Source organism: Gavia stellata, chromosome 18 (genome assembly GCF_030936135.1).
Source record: "Gavia stellata isolate bGavSte3 chromosome 18, bGavSte3.hap2, whole genome shotgun sequence".
Classification (NCBI taxonomy): Eukaryota; Metazoa; Chordata; class Aves; order Gaviiformes; family Gaviidae; genus Gavia; species Gavia stellata.
In genome coordinates this window covers 2031759-2046958 of record NC_082611.1, presented here as the reverse complement: position 1 = coordinate 2046958, position 15200 = coordinate 2031759, and the positions used below count along the sequence as shown (strand labels likewise).

Below are 15200 nucleotides of genomic sequence, written 5' to 3'. Positions count from 1 at the left end.
GGCTCCATTTAGGATTAATACACGATTAACATGGATTAGTATAACCTAACATGCTATTGCATTCAGCAGATGTTCAGGCTCTGGCCCACAGACGTGAACCTGCTCAAATCCCCAGCAGAGATTTAATCCATCTGCCCAGTGCGTTAACCATCCCCTCAGACCAATCACCATTTCTTGTTCACTGATCACTTTATTGTCTTGTACAAAACCCACTTAAGTCGTTGCCACAGCAGCTGCCTGGGTTCTCTGCACTGAGACTCTGGTGTGGGTTTTTGCCAGATGATCAGTGAACTCCTGAAAAAAAAAACCAAAAAACACCATGTTTTATTTTCTTAAGCCACTATCACAGGTTTCTCAGCACTGCATCCCTTTCCAAGAAGGGGTGTATGTGGGGACTGGGGTAGTTCAGATACAACTTATTTTTACTTATTATTTCAAAGCTTTTCTTTTTCTATTTCCTTTTTTTACGTATTACTCAAAACTGCATGCTGAAAAATCCCACTCTACCTGGCAGTCAGCTCTGACAGCAATCTACTCTCCCATTATTAAACTGCAAATTCTTTGGGTGCAGCATCTGAACTTTACAGGGTAGGGGGGTAAGATTTGAGCTACAAATTGCAGAAATATTCTTACCTGGTAAGGAGACTTGGTGAACACAGTCTCTTTCCAGAGGTCGGGAGTCAGGTAACTGTACGTCTTGGAGATGGCATCAAAGGTGGCTTTAGCTACGGACAGAAGTCAAACGTTGCACAGCACGGCTACGGAAACCCACTCGCTGGTACCACCCACGCAGCTCCAAAAATGTAGAATTTAGGAAGGACCAGGGAAACCATAGCAGGGTCTCTCTGACGTACCCAGAAAACTCACTTTTCTTTCTCTCTCCATTTACGACAATTACACTACTTCAAACAAGTGCAATCGCGCAGATTGGGAGATTTTGGTTTTTTAACATCAACGCACGTATAAAATGACAATTTCTTGTAATTAACTTTCACAGAACTTCAGGATCATCTACAGCAGGACTAACCTACACCGTAAAAGGTATCAGAAGTCTTTGCTCCTGCTTGACTGCTAGAAGCTTTTGATTCAACACAGATTAAAAAATACTACAGAAATGGGTATCTTGCATCCCTGTCAACAACAAAAATGGCAATACATACAGCTAAGCTACAACACGAAAACCTGAAGCTTACCAAAGTTGCCGAGCGTAGCAGTGCAGCCCCTGGCTGAGGTATAACAGTCATCGATACCAGCCATCATCAGCAGCTTCTTGGGGACTGGGGCAGACACGATCCCTGTGCCACGGGGGGCTGGGATGAGACGCACCAGGACAGATCCACACCGGCCAGTGACCTACACGAACACAACGGGTTACAGCTCCCAAAACATGGGGTACAGCACGAGCACCCAGACCAGGCCCAGCGAGTCATTCTCACCTTGCAAGGCACGGTGTGGGGCTTGCCGATCTTGTTCCCCCAATAGCCTCGTCGTACAGGTACGATGGATAGCTTGGCCAAAATGATTGCCCCACGAATAGCAGTGGCAACTTCTTTAGAGCATTTAACACCAAGACCAACATGGCCGTTGTAATCCCCGATAGCGACAAAAGCCTAGGATTGAAAGAAAAGTTAAGTTTTCAGTGGTGGCTGCGCTGCATGGGAACTCTCTCAGCAGAACACAACCCATCAGCGTGTCTCACCAGGGGTAACCCGCGGTGTGCGCTCAGCAGTGAAGTCACAGCTCAAGAAGCCCCTTTTTCCCCTTGGAGCTCGTCCTTCAGTCAAAACCAGCTATGGTTGACAACTGGGATTCAAATCCCGGCCACAGCCTCACACTGGTCAAAAGATAATCTGCAGACAACATTCTCTTTTTACACTTAAGACTTCTCTCTCTGCCACAGCCCCTGAAAAGCCAGCATTGCTGCACAAGCGTGACTTAATTTTGTGCTAGGGCTGTTTCAAATAACACTTGAACATATTACTACAGTTTTAAAATTAATACAAACATTTTGTAAGCTACACAAGCTGATCCCCATTCCCAAATATTTATTAGGTCTTACAGGAAGAAAATAAAGGTATTTGAACTAATTTATTAATACGATACCAAAAAAGCAGAAGACAACATGCAAAGTTTTTCAATGTAAGAAAACAGGAAAAAAGTCTACCTTAAACCTGGTACGCTGACCAGCACGAGTCTGTTTCTGGACAGGCATAATCTTCAAAACCTCATCTTTCAGAGAAGATCCCAGGAAGAAATCGATGATCTCTGACTCCTGCAAGATTCAGTCATTTAGTCACGCAAGGCCACGCTTTTTAAACAAACCAAACACAGCTAGTAAGGCTCCTACAATTCAGTTCAATAATCCTATGCACATGTATTTTAAGTAATAGATACTTAAGTATGTTGAATTTTGCAGGCATAAAATTATTCCAGCTTGCTAAGCAGTCCAACACAGCAAGTTAAGATTTAATTGTTTCCGTCACTGAGCAGAGCTATTACAGCAACATGTGGCCATCTCCACTCCAAGCAGAACGCAACACACAAAACCCACCACGCCTCCCTACGAGCGACTGCATCGGTCCTCAGCTTCTGTTGATTTATGCCTTTAACTCAAACTCACTTACCCTGAGCAGCCCAAACAGCAAACGCAGCCACCGCTGCTAACTCTGCATTTCAGATTAATATTCTGCTGAACGTTACTTAAGTGTTCACAGAAGCTTACCTTGATTGGAAGTGAGAAGAGATAGATCTCCTCAAGAGACTTGATCTTCATGTCCTTGACCAGGCGACCAAGCTTGGTGACAGGAATCCACTAAGAAAGAAATCCGCGGAAGAAGGGTCACCGGCAGCACCAGCTGCCAGCACCCCCCGGGAACCGGTTCGCTTTCTGCTCCGGCTTTTAGAACGGCAACAGAGACAGCCCCTCACACAGCCGCTGGCAGCCGGGCCCGCACTGCCCAGCTCCGCCGCGGTCCCGCCACCCGGGACAGCCCCACACAGCCCCGGGAACCACTTACTTCCTTATCTTCAGCCTTGCCTCCACGAGCTCCGCGGCCTCTCCCTCGGCCCCTACCGCGGCCGCGCCCGCGGCCCCGCAGCCCGGTCCCGAAGCCGCCGCGGAAGCCCCCTCGGGCCGCTCCTGCACCTCCCGCAGCACCGGCGTCGTCCGCCATTTGCTGGAACAGAGAGGGCCGCGTCAGCCGGGATACCGCCGCGCCGGCGGGAAACGGCAGCGCGGCCCGGAGGCGGCCGATGAGGCCGGGGGCGGTTGCCCCCGCGCCACCGGCGGCCCCGATGGACGCGGATGGAGCACAGGCCGCTCCGCCGGCGCCATTCCGCCCCGCCGCACTTACGTGATCTCTCAGCGTAGAAGGCCGCACCCCCCCGCCGCTCGCTAGTTATACTCGCGGGGGTCTCGCGAGAGCACCGCCCGGCAGTGCGAGCCCCGCGCGCTGAATGGGGAATACACTGCGGTGCAGAGCGGCGCCTTCCGCTCACTTATACAGGGTGCGGGGCAGGTGAAGCCATGGGCAGCCGTGCGCATGCGCCAGCCTAGCGCATGCGTGTGAGCCCATATAAAGGGCGCGCACGCGTGCAGCGCTCATTCTGAGGTGAGCTGAGGGTAGGTGCAGCGGGTGGGGAGGGCGAGCGCGGTGTCTCCCGCTTTCTGCGCTCCTTGAGCTTTTAAAAACATCTGTTGGGTTGTGCTCATGGCGCTGTCTGGGTCGGGTAGGGAGGGCCTCGGTGGGCGGCCTGGGAAGGTGCTTCGGGGGTCGCGTTAGCTGTGGGCGCCTGGCGCAGTCTGAAAATCACTTGGGGTCTCCTGTGGCCCCTGGTGAGATAACTGTGCCGACAGCATAGGGAACATTAAGCTTATTGCCCACCGTAAAGTGTGGGGAGTGAAACCCATGTTCCCATAACCCCTGCAGCGAGCAGATACCGGGGAGTAACGCCTGCCGGGGTAGCGGCTGTCGCTGAGAGCTGCCTTTCCCTCCGCCAGCAGGTGCGGAGCGCGGCCCGGGAGCCCTCGGCCTCCCCGGACGGACGGGTGGCGGAGCAGAGGGATCTGCCGGTGCTGCTGGGCCTGTGGGGCTGGTCTGCCCGGGCTGCAGCGCTTGGCCCTGCCTTCCCGAGCGGCGGGAGCTGCCGGCCCCGCAGCGTGTGGGGCGGTGGGCTTGCCTGACACCTCCAGAGCGGTTCTTCCCTCTTCGCTGCTTGAGCAGGTGAGCCTTGCGCAGCAAAGGGCCTGCTGCAATGGGCGGTGACAGAGTATTCACAGATGGAACGCTTTGAAATGATTCAGTTATGTATTTTTATATGCAATAAACGTTAATTACTTGAAAGCTCCTTCGTCAAGTCTCTGCTTGTCGTTGCTATGGTCTAAAAACCCCACTTTTTCCTATGGATGGGGCCGGGGAGTCGTTTCCTTGGGGCGAGGAGGGAATCCTCTGCTGGAAAAAGCTTTGGAGCGCTGGGCAGGGGTGCGGGGGCTGCCACGGGCCCGCCTGCCCGCGCTGGCACGGAGGTACCGGGTATTTTTCCCCCCCACCATCTCGGGGGGGGGGGGGGGGGGTGCGCAGGGGCGAGCCGGCGTGGGACTGTCGCTGCGGGGCCGCCGCCTGCCCTCACCAAAGATGGTGGTCATGGCGTTCCCTCCTCAGCGTGGCCGTGTGCGTCACTTCCATGCGCCGGAAGTGGCGCCCTTCTCCCGTAGCAACCGGGAGCGCCGGAAGCGGCCGGCACGCGGAGGGAGACATGGAGGCGGCCGCCACCAGCCCCGTGCGCTTCAAGAGCAAGTGAGGAGCGGCCCGGGCGGCGGGATCCCCGGGGCTGGGCCTGCGTGGCGGCGCTGCTCCGGGGCTTCGCGGTCGGGAGCTACCAGGCCGGCGCAGTTGTGGTTTAACCGCCGGTTTGCGCGTCTCTCTCTTTTCCTTCCAGCTACGCCGTGTCGAGGAAAATCGAGCCTTTCTACAAAGGAGGGCGAGTCCAGGTAATGCCCGACCTGAGGCGGCGAGGGGCAGGTTTGGGAATACCCCGTCTCCCGGCTCTGTAAACGTTCCTGGTTTCCCTTCCCTTTTCTCCAGATAAACCGGGATGGAAAGTTCATGTTTTGCCCCTGTGGGACCAAGTTGAATGTCATCGATGTAGAAACAGGAGCTCTCCACAGCCTGCAGCAGGTGAGGAGGTCCGGCCTCTGATGACTGCTAATGGACCCGCTAAGGATTTTCCAAGGCTCCTGAGGTGTTTTACTGCCATTGCCGGCTGTTGCTTTAAAGCTCCCAAGAGAGAGAAGCAGAGGGGATGATGAGAATTGCTCTAAATAGACAGACACATTATTTGTGTTGTCCCTAAGCGCCGCTGGGAGCTGCTGGGTGCGCTCGGTGTCAGCAGAATAATGTCGAGAAGGGAGCTCTGAGAGCACTCCGCAGGCGGTTTAACTGTGGGTTTTTTCCTTTTCGTTTTTATAGGATGATGAAGAGGATATCAGTTCATTTGTTCTTAGCCCAGATGATGAGGTACGTGTTTGCTTTGTGGTTTTCTGCGCTGCTTTGTCAGGCCCTCCTGATAAAGCCAGTGAACGCTGAAGGCTGCTCCACCTGGAAGCGCCCTGCGTTTCCAGAGATCTCTGCGGAGTCTTCTCAGGCACTTCCATCTGTGTCCCCTTCTGGGTTCGAGTCAGACAGAGGAATGCTGAGAGACTGAGTTTCAAGAGTGTCATAGCAACTGGCATTTCTGTGCTTTGCGTGTGGGCACTGAAAGAAATTAAAATCTAATTAATAGTTGATCGTGCTTTCCTTCACCTTGCTTTGGCATAGATCCTCGTGACAGGGAGCCGAGCCCTGTTGCTGAAGCAGTGGAACTGGCGAGAGAACAAGTGCACTCGCACGTGGAAAGCCATACACATAGCGCCGGTTGCTAGCATGGCCTTTGACTCTACTTCAACATTGTTAGCCACAGGTACGGTCCTATTTCAGTGTAACTTGGCAGGAATGATATTGGGTGGCCCTTCTGCTTTTGAATAATTTAGCTCAGCTGGACACAGCCTGAGGTAGTGATCTCCTGAACTCAGACACAGTCCAGAGAGGTTTTACTTAGGTAGAAGCGACATATTGACAGACAAAAAGGGCTCCTTTCAATGTTCTATCTAAAATATACTTACTAAAATGGTGATAAAAATCAGGCATCTATGAGACAGTGTGGCGTAGTTATCCTAGTGCAGACCTGGGACTCTTGGAGGTGGAGGAGGGCAGGCATGACCTGTAACTTAATTGGTTTGGCTGTGAGCAGTCAGGTTTTGCCTGGCTCTGTGGAAGTGTAAGGTGGTCCGTGAGCTGCTCTTGGTGTGGGTCATTGTTATCAGATTTATTTTCTTTCTGCTGCCTTTGCAACTCATGACATTTTGCAGTTGCTGACATGTGGGACCTCCTGTGTCTCTCTCTTCTGTAGTTCATTCTTATATGCCCTTCTTTTCCCAGGTGGCTGTGACAGCACCATTAAGATCTGGGATATGATCAAACAGTACTGCACACACAACCTAAAAGGATCTTCAGGAGTTGTTCAGTAAGGACAAGTGGTATTTGTCAGTCGCTGGTGTTGGTGTGATGCTTGGGTGCTGGGATTGATGTGAAAGGTCTTGAGTGAATGGAATGTGAAGGCCCATTCCGAGCAAGTTTTGGGCTCTTCTCTTTCCTGATTTTTGAAATGTCTAGTGAAAAAGCAGGGCTATGACTGACTTTAGCCCAGAGAGGAAAGACTTTGATCAAGAAATTTGTTGGGATCTGTATGGAATATCTGTGCTTGCTAACTGATGTACTTCAAGAACGTGGAAAGACTGGTGAAGATCAGTCATAAATTTTTCTGGTGGGTGGCAGAGGAATGAAGTCCTACCAAGAAAGTCCTCTTATAAATTCATGTCAATTGATCTGTCGAACTCTTTGTGTAGAATGTATTTTTGTTTAAATATTGGGCTCATGCCAGCATGCCAGGTAGTTTATTCCTGTCTTGTTCAAGTGCGTCTCCCTCTGTCTAGCCTTGTTGAGTTCCACCCTGATATCTCTCGTCTGCAACTCTTCTCCTCCTCAATTGACTACAAAATCCGCATCTGGGACCTGAATTCCAGCAAGTGTGTTGCTATGCTGGACGGCCACTTCAGTGCTGTCACCTCGCTGGCGTTTGCAGATGGAAACACGCTCGTTAGGTAAAACCTTGCAGAGGCTTAGCCTTTCTCTCCCGTTCACCCTGCCTCCTGCCAGAGACTGGGTGTTTCTGTAGGGTCTGGGAAGGTTCTCCTGTGAGGGGAAGGACGGCTACAAGTGTTGAGTCTCTGCTTGACTATACAAGCAAGTGGTGGAGGGTGTCAGCACCTGTGTTTCTGGAAATATATCGTGCTGCAACATGGAAGGCTGGTGCTTTTTTTCACATGGGCCTCTTCAGAGAGGTGTTGAACTCCCACAATTCCAAATTTGCACTCAGAGCCCGAGTTGAATGGATTTAGCACTGAAACTGCTCTTTTAACTTGCAGTTCTGGCCGTGATAAAATCTGCATGGTGTGGGACCTGAAGACCAGAGAAAGTAAACGAACCGTCCCTGTCTACGAGGTGAAATTGCGTTTCATTTATTCCTTTGAGATCCTCTGTAGTTCGTAGGTCACAGTTCCTGTGGTACTTCTCCCTCTTTAGGTTCCTATATATTATGAAATCAGGTTTCTCCCCCTTGTACTTTCCAGAGGCCTTAAAACTCTGTGTCTAAAGCTGTTTATTTTCTTTCTCTCTTTGCTTGGTGGGGTCGTGCCTGGGCAGTTTGAGGAAATGTATGCCTCCACTGCCCCAGTGCTGGAGGAGAATGGGCGGGCAGTCATGTAGAGACTTTGTTCTCACGTTGTATCTGCCTGCCTGTCCTCGGTAGCCATGCAGTCTGGGGCAGCGGAGTGTGATGTGCGTGTGTCTGTTGGCACTAGCGGGCTGTTGCACAGCTCTGGTTGCTGAAATGGGACTCTGGCCCCTCGCACTCAGCTGGTGTTCGGCCAACTCTCTTGCAGAGCGTGGAAGCTGCCATCTTGTTACCCGAAAAGGGAGATTTCTCTCAACTGGGTGTGAAGAAACAAGGGTTGCACTTTGTCACAGCTGGCAGCAAAGGTGAGTGTCCTGGCACCTCGCTGACAGATTTAGAAGCCAAGGAAGGACAGTACTTAAGACACTTCACTGCCGTTATTCCTGGGATGTGCGTTCTTTGTGTGGCAGAAGCCTTGGGCTGAACTCTGAGGGCTGGAGAGTAGAGCCTTCCCCTGTGTTCCTCCAACAACAGTGGATGAGCCGGACTGATCAGGCATGCTGTGGAGCTTTAACTATGTATATTTTCAAACTGCAATGAAGTTTGATTTGGACTGAAGAAAAACTGTGGTTGGATCTCTTCACAGTCCTGCCTTAAAGCTGCATCGCTTTTTCCAGTAGGCAAGGCCAGGGTTTGTTTTATATTTTTTGGACAATCACTGTCTGAAACAGTGGCTCTGACAGATAATTTATATCATCATTTTTGTTAGGCATCCTGAAGGTTTGGGAAGTTGCCACGGCTGCTTGTGTGTATACCCAGCCTGTGCCCTTTGAGTCGAAGGAGGAGGCCAGCGAGCGCAGTCTCACCCAGTGCATGCTTGTACCTGCGAGAAATGAGATCGTCACAGTGTCCGTGGAACACAACATTGTTTTATATGACGCTCAAACTCTTCAGCTCAAGAAGCAGGTAACAACTCTCAGCCTCCCTTTTCCTCTCCCTTTATCCATACTTGAGGATCAGCTCTGTTCCTGGTGAAAGCTGTGTCCAGGGGTGTCCTTGTCTCCTGCCTGTTCTTGAACTGTTCCTTGGTTCCAAGCCAGAAAGCCAATTTCACTGGTGAGGTTGTTTGGAGGAATATTGCACAGAGACAAATGTAGGAAGAAGAAAGCAGAACAGGCGTAGCCAGAAATCCTTCCAGTGCTCCAGCTTATGTGTAAAAAAGATTTTTACATGCAGTTTTAAATGAAAGTAACAGCAACGCAGCCTCACTGAGCATGGTGCCATTCGGTACTTCTCTAACTGCCTCACTTTTCCCTGTTAAACTGTTCCTGTTCTGTCCTCCCCAGTTTGCAGGTTACAACGATGAGGTTCTGGATGTGAAGTTCCTTGGGCCTGGTGATTCTCACATTGTTGTGGCTACCAACAGCCCTCAGCTGAAAGTGTTTGAACTGGCAACCTTGCACTGCCAGATCCTCTACGGCCACACAGGTGTGTGTGGTCAGCTCTGACGTGGGTGGGTGGGAGATGTGCAAGTATTTCTTTATCCAGCTTCTCTCACAACTCTTATGTGGACACTGGAGTCCTTGAGTTCTCTCTGGAACAGCATCACAATAAGGTTTTGGAGTTGTGTGGAGAAAGGATATCTTATGCTGTCCTGGCTTTGCAAACACTAGCTTTCTTTTTCCGGGTTTGTCGGTTCAGTCCCTTTCCCTAGCAGTGAGATCAATTTAAATTGGAGCTGAAGATGTAGGTATGGGAGCGTGAGCTCTGAATGCAGGTTTGTGGCTGCAAGTGACAGACTTGCACCAATGCCACAAGCAGCCAATCACTCCATAGCGAGTGTGGATATGTTGTGTCCAAGTGTCCCAAACCTGTCCCCCAGTCCGTAAGCAGTGGACTCATTAATTCACGCATTTCTGTTGTCCGATTTCAGTATTACTTTGCATACAGCTGGTTTTTCTTCTTTTGTTTAGAAACAGTTCTTGCTTTGGATGTCTTCAGAAAAGGCCTGATGTTCGTCAGCTGTGCTAAGGTGTGTTAGTTTTCTTCATTTAATGAAACTCTTAATTTCTAGTGATCTTTATGGGCAGTTGTCGTATTCCTTTTTGGTGATCCAGAAAGGACTTTTATTCAGACGGAATTCCTGTCTGCTCTGTCCCCCAAATATAAGGTTCTTCCACTATCCCTTTTTAACGTTGTCCCTGGGGAAATGTGATTAATTGTATTTTATTAGCCTGAAAGGAGATGCCTCATTCTCCAAGTGTCTTGCACTAGAGTTCAGAGATGTCATTAGTGTGAGACTGATGGGGAACTGTGCGTAAAAGCTGTGTTGGAAGAAAAGGTGCTGACTGCCCTGATACACCCAGAAATAAACCTCTGTGCTGGAATCCCAGACTGCAGCGCACCCTGCTTGGCTGTGTCTGCCCTCACCCGCTGTGACGAACGCAGGCAAAGGTTCAAGCTTGAAAAGGAGTGAATAGTCAGGCTCACACAAGTGGTGAACGCACAGGGAACTGACCGCTTGCCAAAAAACCACAGCGGTTTCTGTCCTCTCCCATTACAGGACAAAAGCCTTCGAGTCTGGCGGATGAACAAAGTTGGAAGGGTGATCTGTGTTGCCCAAGGATTGGGTCATGCGCATGGGGTAGGCGCTGTCTCTTGCTCAAGGTAATAAAAATCAGACAAGGGTTTACCTTTGCAAGCATGAGTCATGGCTGCTTTGCTGATCCTCGGGGTGAATGTTTTGGTGGATGCCTGCCTCTGAGCCATCCCATTTCTCATTCGTGGTGCTCTGAGTTTGAAGGAAGGATGATTTTTTTTTTTGGGGGGGTGCACATCTGTCTATCCATAAGTTGTGAAGTTTGCATTTCTTTGTCAGTCTAATTCCCATTTACCTTAGAGCAGCAGCTGGATACCTTGCTGGATAAAGCTTGAGTGATCTGGAGAGGAGGGTTGGGAAGCGAAGGGAATGCGTCTATGAAGGTGCTTGCCTGAATAGTGTGTCTGTTTATCAGCTCTTCTCCTTTCTTCATGCTGCCTAACAGTCTGACAGCCCAGCTTGCCTGTTGAAGAGCTGCAGTATACCTTTGTAAATGAACAGAGCTAGCAGTGCTGTTGACTAATGTCTGAATTGCTGGAGGCTATCCCAGGGACCTAAGTAAAATGGAAGACAGCTTGAAAAAACATTAAAGCACTCTGTTTCACATTGCAGCAGAGTGACTGAAAGTGTGTAAATCCTGATAGGGGAGGAGAAGGCTTTTTTTCTGTGCAGGGGAAGCCCCTGTTTTGCTTCCTTACACTTGACTTCTTTATTCCTTTCAGACTGAAAGAAAGCTTCATAGTGACCAGCAGCCAAGACTGCACAATCAAGATCTGGAATATCCCGGAATCCCTCACTTCCAAAGCAAAAGCAGCCTTGATCTCCAGTCCAGAAACCCTTCATGCAAAAGTGACTGAGAGGGGTCATGCCAAGGTAAAGCTCCAACTGACGTTGGAACGTGCTTTTTGTACTTAAATCCTTCTCTCCCATGTCGTACCCTACGTTTATTACCTGTCCAACAGCAAGAGCAAAGACTTAAACTGCTTTGCACTCTCTGTACTTACGTGACTTCTCTAGGACATAAACAGCGTGGCGGTTTCTCCGAATGACAAGCTCATTGCCACAGGCTCGCAGGATCGGCTGGCCAAGCTGTGGTCCTGTTCTGATTGCTCTTTGCTGGGTGTCTTCACTGGACATAAGCGTGGAATCTGGTGTGTGCAGTTCTCCCCAGTGGATCAGGTCTTGGCCACCTCTTCAGCAGATGGGACCCTGAAGCTTTGGGGTCTTCGGGACTTCAGCTGTCTGAAGGTAATGAGAACTCAGACTGCCCCTTGCTCTAGGCACCCTTTGCATGTTATGGGGATTGATCAAGGCTGCTTCAAAAAAGTTTGTGCTCGTTAGCGCAGCTGAAATGTGGCACCGTGGCCATGCTGAAGGAAGAGCTATCCAGGTCTAGCTTTGTTCTCCAGGATCTTGGATCTGCGAGCTGCATGCAAAACTCCAGGACAAGAGCATCTGCCCAGTGCTCAAGTGATTGTTCTTTTCTAGCTAACGAATGAGCAACATGGTTGATCATAGGGGAAAAAGCACATTCACGCTGTGAAAGAAAGCTGGCGTTGCCTGACACAGCTGTGGTCATCAAGTTAAAACATGCAAGTTTAAATTTCAGGCTCGCTCTTCATAGGAAAACTATCTTTCCAGTCCAGTAATGCCTCACTAAGACCATGAGAAGGCAATTGCTACTCTGTACCACATTCTGCCCAGCGGTGTTATCTCACTGAATGGGAGCTTCACACAGTGGCAGGGGAATCGACCTTTTGGGGAGATAGCCTGTGCAGTTGGCCTCACCATTCAGACCATTTGCAATATGACTTTGGGAAACATATTTAAGCAAGCAGGTTGTTTGAAGAAATGGCATGGGGGGGGGCGGGGGGCAAGTCATTTCCTACTGCCTTTTCAACCTGCAATAAAAATCCCAAGGATAGAGGCTGCTTTTTGGAACTTACCTATTTGGGCTTTAGGAGTAAATATTATCCTGTTGAAAGAGGACTCTGTCGAAAGGCCTGGCAACAACTCTCGCTACTTTTGAGCTTCCGTTCTGTTTTCCAGACCTTTGAAGGTCACGATGCCTCTGTACTGAAGATCATTTTTGTAAGCCGAGGAACACAACTGCTCAGCAGGTAAATGCCTACACTGGGAGTCTAGAGGAAGGTGCCAAAACTAATGAGAAGAGAACTCTCTTAGCTGATATCAGCAGCAAGAGCGAAGAGTCTTGTGCAATGGATTTAGTTTTGGAAAGACTGATAGGAAGATGCCATGTTTATGTCAAGCTTTCTGCAGAGCCTAACTTATCTTCCTCCGGTTATGCTGTGGATTCTCGTTAGCTGCGGGGTTGGTGACATACGCTGTAGTTAGGCAGAGCTAAGGGTGCATCTTGCCCTTGACATTTTTGATTAGTTCTGCTCCTGTTTGAAAGGCATTGGAGTGGGACAAGTTTATCTGATGTTTGAGGTGGGGCAGAGCGAGAATGGATCTATCCAGTGATTCTTTTTGTTGTGTTTCTTTCTCTTCCAAAAGCGGTTCTGATGGTCTCTTAAAACTCTGGACAATTAAAACAAATGAGTGTGTGAAAACGTTAGATGGTCATGAAGATAAAATCTGGGGTCTTCACTCTAACAAGCAAGATGATATGGTTGTGACAGCATCCAGTGACTCTTGCATCACGCTGTGGAAGGTACAGTACGGGGTCTTCCTGTGTTTCCTCTCTGGGTTAGAAAGCAGAATGCAGTTGGAGACCTCAGGATCCCAGGGGCTTGTTCCAGCATGACATACATGTGCTCTCCTCGTTTTCTGCACTTCGAAATTGGGTCAGTAAGGCATATCTTGGGGTTTGGGGGGTTTTTTGGCCATGCTGTGTTTCCCCAGTTTGTGATGTAAAAGGAACAGCAGACGGGCCTTAGCAGCCTGCCCAGCGCTAGTGTTCTAAAGGTGGTTTGGAGGGAAGTTGCGAGTTGCTGGCTTTAACACTTAAATTACTTGCTCTAGACATCTTGCTGCAGAAACTGATCTCCTAATCGCCTTATGGCTAAATAAAAATTCAGCTGTATTAAAGCAAAATTTGACAAAGTTGTATCCTGTGTTTTTTTTATAGGATGTCACTGAAATTGAAGAGAAAGAGGCGCAAGCTAAACAGGAGGAGCAGATTATGAAGTAAGTTGATCCTGTGCGATAATGAGCTGTGGCAGGCAAACTTTGCCCAGCGAAACTGTCCACACCTAGAGCCACCCAGCTGCATCTAATCCGAATATTGCATCATTTAGCTATTTAGAGGCTTTCAAGGCACAGTAGTCTCCTCTTCTTCGTAGTTTATCTTTAGTTCCTGCAAAGCCTTGCTCTAATACTGTCAGCTTGACAATTGATTAGTTTTATGTTTATGCACTGCTAAGATAAGCAAAGTCAAACCACCAAGACCTACTTTCACTTTCTCATGCTTCAGCCAGCACTGTCTGATTGAGGGAGCTCTTGAACGTGCCAGGGTGATTATCTGCACAGTGCGGGCACAGAGGCATTCATTGGCAAGCCCTATTAACTTCTTGGTGTTAAACCTCTGCACGCTATTATTGCCAAAGCTGCTACTTTCTGTATAGCGGTTTGTTCCACCAACCAAATATTTGTCTCGCTCTCTTGACCCTGATTTGTTTTCTAGAGAGCAAGAGCTTTCTAACTTGCTTCATGAGAAAAGATACCTGAAAGCTTTAGGGTTGGCAATCTCTCTGGATCGTCCACATACGGTGTTGATGGTGGTCAAAGGTGAGTCCACGTTGTGCTCTGAAGGCATTTTTCTGCTCTCTCTGCCTTCCAGAACATAGCTTCTAAGTAGACAAAGACTACAAAGTCTAATTGTCTGACAGCCTCAGCTTTCCCTTTCTCTTACAACTCCCGTTCTCCTTAGTGAAATCACCCCGATAACAAATGGTCTCCCTGCGCTCAGCCCATGGGTGCATGGGCTGGACTCTGGCATGGACTCTGCGTTTCTCTTTTCTGCAGCCATCCTCAAGGAAACTGAAGGGAGAAGGCACTTGGAAGAGAACATTGTTCGACTCCGAAAGGATCAGAAAGGTTTGTTGCAATGTGGTTTAAGTGTTAAAACCGTTCGGGTTAGGCGAGTGGCTTGGTGCGCGAGTGGCTTTCCCAGCCTTACCACCCCCTTGTTTAGGATGTCCCTGTGACGGCTCAAGAAACGGTTCTGTGTGTGGTTGTTCTGCCCCCCTGGGCTCTCGGTCACGGTGTGCGAAAGCCGAACTGCTCTGTAAGACAGAAGAGATGCTTTCTAACTTGGCGTCTCCTGCATGCCAGCACCCGTGGCACAGCCAGCGTGTACGGATTTCCTTCCTCCCTAGAGGCAGTGTTAACGTTCCTGGTGACGTGGAATACCAACTCTCGAAACTGTCACGAGGCCCAAGCTGTCATTGAAACCCTCCTGAGGCATGAAGCACCAGAGAGCCTCCTGCAGTACTCGGGCATTAAATCTGCTGTGGAGTCCCTGCTGCCTTACACCGGTGAGTCACGCTGCAGGGAGGGGCTGTGAGCTCCGTGTTGTGAATATTCCCTGTTTGCCTTGGTCTAAAGAGAAGAGAGATTTTTTTGCGCCCTGTTGTGGTGAGCTTTCTCTCCTGTGATGCCAACCATTGGCTTTCTCTCTCTGCAGAGCGCCATTTTCAGAGACTGAGCCGATTGCTGCAGGCCTCCATGTTCATTGATTTCATGTGGCAAAACATGCGGCTGGCTGATGCAGCCCAGCAGGAAGACATGACTTTGTGACCCTCCTCCCACAGGTTGCTCTTTCCCGAGGGGAGAGTCTAAACTGCTTTCCCACCAGGTACAGCAACTG

At 49.6% G+C, this 15200-nt stretch overlaps 2 protein-coding genes and 1 non-coding gene across 3 annotated transcripts; 2 read left to right on the top strand and 1 right to left on the bottom strand.

Annotated features, from left to right (window-relative positions):
- Nucleotides 1–170: 170 nt before the first annotated feature.
- RPS2 (ribosomal protein S2) lies at nt 171–3173 on the bottom strand. The gene is made up of 7 exons (XM_059826444.1): nt 3018–3173; nt 2723–2812; nt 2165–2272; nt 1437–1610; nt 1194–1353; nt 634–725; nt 171–294 (listed from the first exon to the last, which is right to left on the bottom strand). Exons 1-7 carry the CDS (start codon nt 3171–3173, stop codon nt 214–216), a joined length of 861 nt encoding a protein of 286 aa, XP_059682427.1. The 3' UTR covers nt 171–213.
- A 624-nt stretch (nt 3174–3797) lies between these two features.
- On the top strand, nt 3798–3922 carry LOC132318669 (small nucleolar RNA ACA64). The gene has a single exon (XR_009484350.1). It is a non-coding gene; the product is annotated as a small nucleolar RNA ACA64 (small nucleolar RNA).
- An 833-nt stretch (nt 3923–4755) lies between these two features.
- Nucleotides 4756–15176, top strand: TBL3 (transducin beta like 3). Its single transcript, XM_059826380.1, has 22 exons — nt 4756–4796; nt 4939–4990; nt 5085–5177; nt 5469–5516; nt 5817–5958; nt 6477–6561; nt 7031–7198; nt 7523–7598; nt 8039–8135; nt 8540–8736; nt 9117–9258; nt 9744–9802; nt 10334–10437; nt 11092–11242; nt 11387–11617; nt 12419–12489; nt 12887–13043; nt 13461–13519; nt 14016–14119; nt 14357–14428; nt 14710–14868; nt 15018–15176. The coding sequence occupies exons 1-22, from the start codon at nt 4756–4758 to the stop codon at nt 15128–15130; spliced, it is 2421 nt and encodes an 806-aa protein (XP_059682363.1). The 3' UTR covers nt 15131–15176.
- Nucleotides 15177–15200: the final 24 nt, after the last annotated feature.